At 43.9% G+C, this 12,015-nt stretch overlaps 1 protein-coding gene across 6 annotated transcripts in view; it reads left to right on the plus strand.

Annotated features, from left to right (window-relative positions):
* The first annotated feature begins 1,090 nt into the window (after positions 1–1,090).
* The window catches only part of nlk2 (nemo-like kinase, type 2), a 176,548-nt gene continuing 165,623 nt past the window's right edge, over positions 1,091–12,015 (plus strand). For all 6 annotated transcript variants that reach the window (XR_007570637.1, XM_050056055.1, XM_050056040.1 and 3 more), the window contains exon 1: positions 1,091–2,891. Coding sequence is in view for 5 of the 6 variants with exons in the window: in XM_050056055.1 (XP_049912012.1) it covers positions 2,428–2,891 (464 nt within the window). In the remaining variant the exon portion in view is untranslated. The remainder of the gene's footprint in view (positions 2,892–12,015) is intronic.

The raw sequence follows: 12,015 nt of genomic DNA on the forward strand, positions 1-12,015 counted from the left end.
GTAAGCGTGTCTGTGACTTCCAACGGACTGAAGGCTGCTGGAAACCCTTTGAGAAACTGTCCGACTTCACCGCAGCTTTTAGTCACCGCCCCCCGCTGCGGCCGCCTGCTCTCGTCTATTTTCCAGGCGGGGCGCAGTTCATCTCGAACGAGCTTACTGCATTGGCCTGGTCTGCCTGTTGGGAAAAAAAATGATCGGCAGGCCAGCAGGCCAATCACAGGCAAGCGTTTCAGGAATAGTCCCGGTTCTCCCTATGTGCAGCCCGGCCTGGTTGGGGACGTTTATGAGCGTGTACCCCCACAGCGCTCAGGTGAGGTCGGGACAAAAGGTAGCATCTAGGTGTCAAACCTTAAACAACAGGTATCCAAGACACACACGGCCAAAAAAAATGAAAAAAAATAAAATAGGCCTACAGTGAGGCGAAAAGCAAAACTGGAGTGAATGTGATGTTGGCTTTGACTTTCACTTTCGCTGGCGAGTGTGTTTTTAAACGGTAACTGACAATTCTATAGAATAGGCTATACCTTTACTTCTGCACTATTTTATGCCTAATGTTTTATGTGTTGCATCTTTTTTATTTGTGTATTTTGTTGTACAAAATAGTCACTGCCAATGACTGCTCCCCTATTTATTGCATAAGACAAATATAGACTATGACAATACAGACTACTACTATTAGGCTACTACTACTACTACTGCTACTACTAACGATAACGTAACAATACGGTTACAAACGTGGACTGAGATTACATTCCTGGCCTGAATTTCCACTGTTCACACCAGCATAGACACATGTAGCTACAAACACAAAACTAGTTATTAAAATACCGTTACATTTACAGTTAGGATATTATAGTACTTTGTGTTGGAACCTGACTACAGATATTTGATTGAATTGAGTGGAACGGTTAGTTTGTTCTTCACTGTGTCAGTGTGGATATCATTGGGGCTTTGGAGCAGCAGTCAGCCCCGCTGTCACCCCAGCCCGCACGCGCCACTGGCTGCGCACACTGACAATCAGGGCGATTACCATGACGTCACTGCGGTGCGGTAGACTATTGGTTGGCAGTCCTGCATAATCTCACCGCCGAGTAGCGAGGGTTTTGTTCACCATGTTGGATCAACTGCACATCATAGTTGCCTTGTGACCAATAGTTTTATCATGTCAGTGGCAGCGGAGTGGCGTGGGCCCAAAGTGTAGAGCATTCGAGCGGATGGCTTCCTCCTCTACAGCGGACAGAAGGGCTCACCGACACCGACACGAACGGGAGGACTAGCTACTTGTGTGATTTGGGGACACGGACGCCGATTAGATAGCTCCAAACTGTCAGTTTAATTACTACTGTCTCTTACTCATGGCAGCTGGATAATTCGTCCTGCATTTACAGGATTTAACTTTTTCCCCGCATTGTTGTTTCGTCTTCCTGGATGTGTGCTTATGAGCCGCAGGACGACAGTGTGAAACATAATAAACACAAGGCTGTCGATGGGGGTAATACATTGCCTGTCAGCCGTCTGCAAGGATTTCTCTTGTCATTCTTTGAGTCATGGTCGAAGCTTCGTCACTGTCAGAATGATGGGGATTTCTTTCCATGCGCGCGGCTCGTTGGATTGTAATAATATGTGAGTGGAGTGGATGACCGAGGCCTGGGCCTGCCTGCCTCCCTGCCTGCTTTTCTGCGTGCACTGTTGTTTAGTGGCCTGGGCTTGGATACAGCTCCTCTGCACCGGATCAGCAGCGTTAATTACGGCTCGGAGATTACCCCTGTCTGGCCTGCGCACACATCACAAGGAGGATTCAGTTTAGCATAACAGATGCGATTTCCAAGCCGTGTGGATCCCCTGTGGTGGGAAGAGCAACGGCGCTGGACCAGAGCGTATGGCAAAGTTAGACACTTTTAAAAGATGAATGCGTTGCTTCCCATGTGACAAGCATTAGATCACACTGTTCCATCAAGACGGGGAAGCTGAATTTCATGAGGAGGGAGGGGGGCACTACCTCTATCATGAGGGACATCTAGGGCCACCGACTTTTTTTCTTAATTGAGGGGGGTGCGGGTTATTTTCTATTCAACATTTTTTTTTTTATTTATCGTTGTTAGGAGTGGCACTGTTAGGGCTGCACAGATTTTTAAACTTGGGTGGTCATTGCTGTAGGCTACATGCTCGTGATAAGCTTTCCTTTATTAGCCTCAGGCTACAGTAGCCTAATGGTGTGCAAGCACGGAAATTAATTTAGAGGAAGTGGGTCAGATCCTCGTTGGCATTATGATAAGGAGGCACACCGGAATGCTTTCTCTACCCACACATTTGAAGTAGCAGTTGTCGGGTCATTTAAAGCCCTAGTCTGTTTTCATTTGTCGCCCGGTAGCCATTATCATCACTTTTAGAAGCGGTTTGTGTTAGGAGGCATTTCAGCATTATTGAATGGCTCTTTGTGGCACTACGGCTACAAATGTTACAAAAATGATGGCCGCTTACAACGGTGGCTCCTCTACAGTGGCTGCCCATCATCCGCATCACCACCACCAACTCCAGCACCTTCCGCCTCCCCACATGCACCACCACCACCACCACCACGCGGGCCAGCATCACTTGCAGCACCCGGGCTCCGCCGCTGCTGTGCACACGGTTCAGCAACACACCTCCACGGCTGCCGCTGCGGCGGTGATGCTAAACCCCGGCCAGCAGCAGCCCTACTTCCCCTCTCCTGCCCCCGGACAAGCCCCAGGGCCGGCGGCCGCCGCGGCTCCCGCACAGGTTCAAGCCGCCGCTGCTGTCAAAACTCACCACCACCATCACCATCAGCAGCAACACACACACCACCTACAGCAGCAGCTGGATATAGAGCCTGACAGGCCCATTGGCTATGGAGCGTTTGGGGTTGTGTGGTAAGTGCACCGCACTACATTTTTAACAGATCGCACCAGTAGCGTTTTTTTTAGCCCATTTAACTACAAGCTGTAAGGTTTTAGCTCAGTGCCATTTGCCTATACTTTCCAAGCAGCTACTGGTTTCCATGAATTCCAGTAGGCTGTAATATGTGTAGTTTTGAAACCCTGAGATAATTTGTCATACTGAATGCCTGCTTTGATTTTTGTCACATTTTATTTAGTTGGGTTATTATCAACTAATGTTGCATTTCTGAGTGCAGGTAGGCCTATTTGGAATGTTTAAAGTAATTGTGAACAAACAGTTAAACGTTCTTGATGCTATTTGTGATGAATTTACCTTACTCAGCAGTGGCGTTTTCTCCCGGAGGCCAAGGGAAGCCAAGCTTCCTCTGTTTTTTCAGACTGTAATTGTCATTTTAATAAAAACACTTAGTTTAACAGTTTCGGTAATTCTTCTGTGCTGTTGCTGTCATCTCTTCTCTGAGTATTTTACAATGAGTGAAACAGCGCCCCTTTAAATGAATGTGTGGTGAAACACAGTATTGCACTTTATATTGCACTCCGGTAGACTGTCTTGTCTGCGGGGAAGCCAGGCCAAGTTGGCATCCGTTGGTGAAAAAAAAAAAAAGAAATATTAACCAATCAGATGAGGTTATCGCGCCCTTTGGCTTCACATCAATCAAATAGCACGTTATCAACGTCACTGAAATCAAATAACGTCGGGAGGTAACCAAGGTAACCGTTAGCAACTTTACTGCAGTCATGGAGGGTGGCGATTTGGAGTTTTTGGTAATAAACAATTTTGCGAAACTTCCTTTACAGCAGCAACTTAAAATTAAATCAGACGGTAGACCAACACCAAAACTAGAGCTGCAGACGGAGAGAAAAAAAGGGACTCGGACTTTCAATGAGGAAAATTACGTCGGCACGGAGTGGCCAGCTGGTAGCGCTAACCTTCAGCGGCTATTTTGCTGGCCCTGTCTTCTTTTTGACAAGGATACATGCTCGCTGAACAATCCTTGGGTCACTACAGGATTCATCGACCTTGCCAACCTGTCACGGGCAATCGAGAGGCATGGTAAATCAAAAAGTCACATAGATTGCGCTGTGAAATTAAAGCTTTTTGGACGTGACAGGAGAATGGCCTTCCTCTTCAAATAGGGTGAGTTAAATGCACACTCCCTCTCTCTGTGACTTTACTGTTGATTGAACAGCCTATGTAGCTATGTGTGCATTTTTTGATGTGGTTATTTGCTTATTGTGCCTTGCTTGCCTGGATTTAGCTGTATGTGTTGTCAATCCACTGAAGTTGTTGTTTTATTGCGGTTGTTTACATACATAACATTTACTGTAAGCACCCCGGACAGCGCCCACAGGGCCAGGTTACCTGAATAGATGAGGTTGTTTATAGCCTCTTTTGACATTATAAACATTATCAAGCACATACATCGGGGTTTGTAAGTCAAGCACTTGTGTATGGGTAAACGCAAGTGATGTGTGTGCGCGCGAGCGCGCGTGTGTTGAAGTGTCTGTTAGATAACAGGCATGTGCATAGATTAGAGGTCTTGTCTCTTGGCCTCCTCAAAATTTTTCCCCACGCCACTGTTACTCAGTAAACTTTCAAATAGGGATGGGGCCGATCCGATTCGGTATCGGGTTCCAATACCAACGTAATTCACGGATCGGAAATTTCCGATCCACCTGCGGAAATTTCTGATCCACCAGCCGTGTCTGTGCTTTCACGTTGTCTGCTGAAATGATATGATGATTGCTACATAGTGTTGCATGGTATACTGGTACCAACAGTAGACTGCGGTACTAAAACACGATGGTACATATGATAGGCTACTATAATGTTGGAGTACCTCAGGTACCACTACTGTGGGATAAGTTCAAAGTCCAATTGCAAGAGGTTGAGTGTCCATGCGCAGTCCAATAACGGAGCGCGCTGGCCACCTGGCACTCGATAAGCGGCTGCAGTGGTTTGTTTTCCACAGAGCTCTACGGTGCGAGCATTTTACTCGCATTTGCGACTAAAAATAGTTTTGTGCAAACAAAACAAATCATTCAGGAGCACGCTGTGCGAGTACAGATTTCAACCAGCAGCAGAAACTAAAGGCGAATCCTGCCGGTTGTGGGTTGAACGGGGGTCACAGACAGGAATACGGCGGTCAAATACAGCGGCCATAGTGTGCCGCGGCGCAAGATAACGGCTTACCGGTGACGGAGAAGTCCGGCTCCAGGTCCAATAACTCTTCGTTGGTGTCATGATTGCCCAAAAGTACCTGAACAGCCGAGTCGTGGCGGCACACAGGTAGGCTATGTGACGTGTCAGAGGGGAAACGAGCCGTTCACATTTCCACAAACCTCACCACACTTAAGGGACCGTTCTTTACTTGTCAGGGGAGGAGGGTGGCTGGTTGATTTTTGGTTGATTTTTATTTTATTTATTTATTTTATTTTGATCCCCCTATGTTAATCACTTATTGATGCTGTTTTTGAAGTATGAATACGTCATTAAGTAATTTATTCTATTGAAATATCATTGATGTATTATAGAAAAGCGATTTATCTTTTTATAAATGACAAAAGGCACATCTGCCTCATTTCCGCTGTGGTATCGTGATACTACTCAGAACCGTGATACTTTCACTGGTATCGTACTGTGGGTCCCAATTTTGGTACCATGACAACACTACTACATAGTAGTGTCTACTTGATTTGTATCTGTGCTGTTCAGATTAATATGACAGGTATTTTTTTGTTTTTTGATAGTGTATATTGCACTAGTAGTTTAACACTGTCTTGGAATTTAATAAATATTGACAATCAATTCAAAACCCTTACAGTTGCATATTTGTTTTCAGGATGGGATTTTTCCTGTTAACAGGATTTCCTGCTTTTCTGATCTCCTTTTCTGACCGTATACTTACCTCAAGTTGCATTTTGGGACATACATGCATACATACATACGTACATATCATACTTGCCTGTAGAGAGGAGTTTATTACAGCCTCATATAAAATCAACAATAATGATAATAATATTAAAGCAAACAGAGTACTGGTATCGGAATAGTATCGGTATTGGCAGATATCCAAATTCAGGTATCAGGATTGGATCGGAAGTGAAAAAAATGTGGATCCGTGCATCCCTACTTTCAAATCTCTGCTAGTTTATCCTAATACAGTAGTAACATGAACGGAAACTAATGACTGTCTAAAGATGGACAAAACCTATTAAATGATCCACACATCTGGTCAAACACTATGAAATACTATAGCCTGACAGTGATCAGTTGTAAGGCATATGCTGTGTAGTAAGTGGCCTAAAATATGCAGAAGTATTTTTTGCAAAACTTTTAAAACAACTGCAGTATCTGGGGCCAGATGTATAAACGATGCCCTCACACAAAAACTGTGCATAACCTACAACATTTCTTGCACATAAACTGGTATTTATAAAAGATTAATGTGCACTGAGAACGTGCACATCCTATGCAAAGCTCGAGCAGGCTTGCACAAGGTTTCCACATGATGGAATTTGCATGATTTCCATTCCTATGCTTATCTTTTTATGTTGTTGCAGCAATTCTTGGGGTGAGACCATTTGTTACACAAATTTGGTGCTAAATTGTATGCATTGTATGCAAAGAAATGAGGGCTGCTATGAGGGCTAACATCATCCCCCATGAAGAAAACTGGGCTCATTGAATCTTCAAGAGTCTCAACTTTTCAATCAGACCAAATTTATACAATTCCCAGTGTTTAGGGACCCGAGTCTGCAGAAATTTTCAAATACAATAAGCAAAAATAACACATTTACACTGCCTGAAAAGAAAGCTGCATGTTTTTGCCCCAAATTGAAAGGAACCAGCACAAAATCGGCATGTATGTAAAGGGGAGACTTCTGGGCACCCATTGAACCCATTTTCATTTCATTCAGATATCTTAAGGTGAAAGTTCAAGGGACCACTGTGACAAGGCCATACCAGTTTTTCCCTCACTAGAATTGAGCCTAACTTTGGAATGTGATTTAGCTCCCATTGTGTGAAGAAAACATCAACAAATGTCTCCTTCAACCAGCTGTGTTTATTCAAGTTCCTCACCAAAAACTACATTTTACAAGATTACATTTTAACACATTGTGATAAGATTATAATTTACCTTTGCCCAACACTCCCTTTTTACCGGAGAGAGCATGAATGCATCATAAGGTGACTCAATGCAACCTCCATCAGCAGCTAGTTCTGGCCAGCGGCCTCTAACAGCTAACATGAAGTAGCTCTCCCCCTGCAACTGTCAATGCAGATTTGTTGTTGACAATGTAGCATTATGGGGGAAACAATAGGGTGCTTTCCCTGATGTGTTGATAGTGAGTTTACTGTGATCTTTCGTCCCGACAGTGTCCTGTGCAATGTCTTTGTTCATCCCAGACACGTTTTCTATTCTCCCCAGGATGACGGGACACTGTTAGTCTGGAGCCCTGTCTGTGCAAATTGATGTGGCACAATGGAAAAACATCAGCCACTGCCACTGATGTCATTTTTTTTTTTGCTGATGGGCCAATGGCAGTCAACAGAGTGAATATTGGCTGTGCATATACACAGTTTTAGTCATAAATCTGCACAGACTTTATGCCATGGACTTTCAAAGATGTGGGCATTCACCAGGCAGGAGGGGTCTCATGAAAACTTCTACCAAGTTGCATTATGGCATGTGTAGGCTCAAGTACTAATACAGTGGCTTTAATCTGTCTTGTGTACTGATGTGGACACTGGTGTTGACCTTTTTATTAATACAGAACTAAGTGTTTTTAGCAGCACTTGATTCAGGTTTCATAACAGGGTGCAAACATGGATTTGAAGTTTACCTCCAAAAGTTGCACTGCACAGTTGGACTGTTAAAACTTACTCCATGTGGCAATTTCACAGCAGGTCTGTCAGAATCAGTGCTGTGTAAGATATTGAAAATGAGTAATTAGTTACAGTTAGTAGTTTTTTCAGTCATAAGTAATTGAACTGCTTTACCAATTACTGCATATAAAAAGTAATTATTTACTGGGAAAAGTAACTTTGCCTTACTTTTAATCAATCAATCAATTAAATCAATTTTGCGTCACAGGGCTTTACAGCATACGACATCCCTCTGTCCTTAGGATCCTCACAGCGGATAAGGAAAAACTCCCCCCAAAAAAACCCTTTAACGGGGGGAAAAAACGTTAGAAACCTCAGGAAGAGCAACTGAGGAGGGATCCCTCTTCCAGGATGGACAGACGTGCAATAGATGTCATACAGAAAGAGAAAGAGACAGAGACAGAGAGAGATGCAGGACAGACGGTAATGACAGTAGCTTACAACAACATTAATGAAAGTAATAATATTATAGTTATAATTCTGGCTATTGTGTTACAATATGTTGAAAGTATAAATTAATATCTGATAGTATACATATGTAACAATAATCATATGTGTATAATAACAGTAGAAGTATGACTAATGATAACAGCAGCAGCAGGAGGCATCTGGCAGGACCACGGCAGCAGCACAACCACACACACGTCACACTATCCAGGCACCGCTGCGATATAAGTTAGAGAGAGAGAGAGACTAGGCCTAGGTGTATTATTGGAGGTCCCCCGGCAGACTAGGCCTAAGTCAGCCTAACTAGGGGCTGGTACAAGGCAAGCCTGAGCCGGCCCTAACTATAAGCTTTATCAAAGAGGAAAGTCTTAAGTCTAGTCTTAAATGTGGAGACAGTGTCTGCCTCCCGGACCGCAACAGGAAGATGACTCCACAGGAGAGGAGCCTGATAGCTGAAGGCTCTGGCTCCTGATCTACTTTTGGAGACTTCAGGGACCACAACAGAGCATGTGAGCGGAGCGGGAGCAGGAGGATTTTGTGTTGAGCGAGGAGCGGCTATTTTTTTAAAAGGTGGAGCGGAGCCTTATCTCTCGCTCCAATTTCTCTCCAATCGCTCATGCCCCACCCAGAATGCATCTTTGCACCTGCGCACACCCACACTATTTTCTTTCAAAACTATGGAGTTTACTGTGTACTTCAGAAAAGAAACTGAGAAGAGAAGTAGCGGTACCTTGGAGAACGGTCCCTAACTGCGGGAAGAGACGAAAGGGCTTCGAAAGTCGGCTGCTTAACCTGGTCCGTCTCCTCTACACTTTGACTTATTTCCACCCTGCCAGCGGTACCGTGTAGAACGGTCCCTAACTGTGGGGAGAGGGCTTCCCCGGAGAATCTACCAAGCTCATGTTTTATTGGTGCCGTAGCATTGTTCTGACCTCTCATTAGTCCGACGTCCCGTTGTTCCGATATGTGATTATTACTGTATTTGTGTACCATAGAGGATCAGCAACTAGGGCTGTCACTAACGATTATTTTCATTGTCGACTAATCTTTCGATTATTTCTTCGATTAGTTGACTAATCATTTCATCGAAAAATGTGTTAAAATGTTGAAAAATGTCGGTCTGTCTCGCCCAAACCCCAAAATTACGTCATCTAATGTCTTGTTTCATACTCACGCCACAGGGTTTTAGTTCACTGTCATGGGAGAGTGTGTAAAGCTGCCAATATTTGAACGTAAGAAGCTGCAGTAAGAGTATTTTGGGGTACTTTTATAGTACTTTTCTATGAAAAATGACTCAAACCGATTAGTCGACTACTAAAATAGTCACCGATTATTTTAATAGTCAATTAGTCATCGATTAGTCGACTAATCGTGGCAGCCCTATCAGCAACGCAACAAAAGTAGGCTACTGGTCGAGATACAAGTGTCATAGAGAGGAGAGAATGAAACACCATAACCTCCTGTTATTAACTCTGGGGTCGGGGTTGTGTGGGGAGCTCTCTGCGGTGCTGAACGGCTCCCGGCGGCGACTCCGTGACCGGCTCTGGGTCAGCTGGGACAGGATTGAGGCGAAGCAGGCTCACGGCTTATGTGTTTGCCACTTTCTTTTTCATTTTAACCCACACCATGATCTTTTCCTAAACTAACCAAATGGTTTTTGTGCCTAAACCTAACCAGACCTTAACCACAGGGCATCATGATGATTTCGGAACAATGGGACTTCGGAACAATGGGTTTAATATGGTCGGAACAATGGGATGTCGGACCAATGGGCTGTCGGAAAAATGGGCAGACCCCGTTTTATTTGTGAATAGAAGATTACAAGTTAGGGTAGTACGATGCAGTTTTTTTGAGCGGAGTGGTGAGCGAGTGGAGCGGGATAAAATTTATGATGGAGCGGAGCGGAGCGAAGAATGTGCAGAACCAAGCGGAGCGGACGAGCGGCGCAAAGTGACAGGTCTGCGAGCTTGGAGCGGAAATTTTCACCCGCTCCGCTCCGCTCACATGCTCTGGACCACGAGTAACCCTGCATTCTCAGAGCGCAGTGTTCTGGTGGGATAATATGGCACTATGAGCTCTTTAAGATATGACGGAGCCTGACCATTTAGAGCTTTATAAGTTAACAGTAGGATTTTAAATTCAATTCTGGATTTCACAGGGAGCCAGTGCAGAGAAGCTAAAACAGGAGAAATATGATCTCGTTTCTTAGTTCCTGTTAGTACACGTGCCGCTGCATTCTGAATTAGCTAGAGAGGTTTTAAAGACTTACTAGAGCTTCCTGATGATAGGGAGTTACAGTAATCCAGCCTAGAGTTAACAAAAGCGTGGATCAATTTTTCTGCATCTTTTCGGGTCAGGATAGGGCTAATTTTCACAATATTACGCAGATGAAAAAATGCAGTCCATGAGGTTTGTTTTATATGAGAATTACAAGACAAATCTTGATCAAATATTACTCCAAGGTTTCTTACGGTAGTGCTAGAAGCCAGAGCAATGCCATCTAGAGAAACTATGTCATCAGATAAAGAGTCTCTGAGTTGTTTGGGGCCAAGAACAATAACTTCACAGGGTTCAACGCTAAGGTTTTTTTCACTTGCCCGGTCGGGCAAGTTGGTCAGAGATCTTCTTGCCCGAAGTCAGTTTTTACTTGCCCTATAAAAATTGTTTTTTTTAAGCGGCTATCAAACAACAAAGACTGCAGTTATTTTTATGTTATGTAATCTTTATTCACACTGTATTAATTAAAACAACATATGTCATGTATTGTAGCTTAATTCCTACGCAAAAATGACAGTGTCAAATCATGTGAGTGCAAGTGAAAAAACCAGAAGTACAGGTTTCATTCAGCCTTCTTTGTTTATTAGGGCTGTAGTCCCCCGCTCGATTGGTCAATTTATTGCCGTTTTAATTTAATTTCATCAGGAGTGCTACACTAGAGGCTGTCTGCGGACTGCAGCCAAGTGCTAAGTGCTAATGGGGGTGTTTTCAGAACACCCCTGTTTCAAAGGTAACAGTCTGTCTTCAGAACACCCCCCTTGTTTTCAATGGATTAGCCCAACCCACTGGAGCGGATAGTTCAAGAAACTACCGTCAAGTCTTTCTGGAAGTTTGCCGAATATTTAACATGGTGTACCATCTAAAACGGTAAGCTGTCTGCCTTAGGATGAACATGTCAGAAATATTTTAATGTTTTAGTCTAATAATTGCTTAATAACTGCAGGCGCACCCCACGACAGCTTCAGACAGGGGAGCAGCTGAGCTCCGCTCTGTGCCTTTGGACATGCACAGTGCAGCATGTAGAGAGGCTTCAGTGTTGATTGGCTTCACTTGTGCCATGTAACCAGTCAATGGGGGCTGTGGGCAGGACATTGTTACACAGCGTGTGCCTGTGACTTCAGGCAGAGAGACCGCTGGATCAGAGCCGAAGGAGCGCGTTTTAAAATACATTTATTTTATCAATTAGTTATTAACTTTTACTATTTTTGCCCGATCGGGCAAGTGAGTTGTTAGTTTACATGCCCGACCTTGAGTTTTACTTGCCCCGGGCAATCGGGCAACCGTTATTGTTGAGCACTGCTTCAGTTTTGTCTGAATTTAACATAAGGAAATTGGTGCTCATCCAGGTTTTTATGTCTTTAAGGCAATTATGAAGTTTAGTTAATTGATTACTTTCTTCTGGCTTCATCGATAAATACAACTGTGTATCATCCGCATAACAATGGAAATTTACAGAGTGATTTCTGATGATGTTACCTAAAG

Source organism: Epinephelus moara, chromosome 2 (assembly GCF_006386435.1).
Source record: "Epinephelus moara isolate mb chromosome 2, YSFRI_EMoa_1.0, whole genome shotgun sequence".
NCBI lineage: Eukaryota > Metazoa > Chordata > Actinopteri > Perciformes > Serranidae > Epinephelus > Epinephelus moara.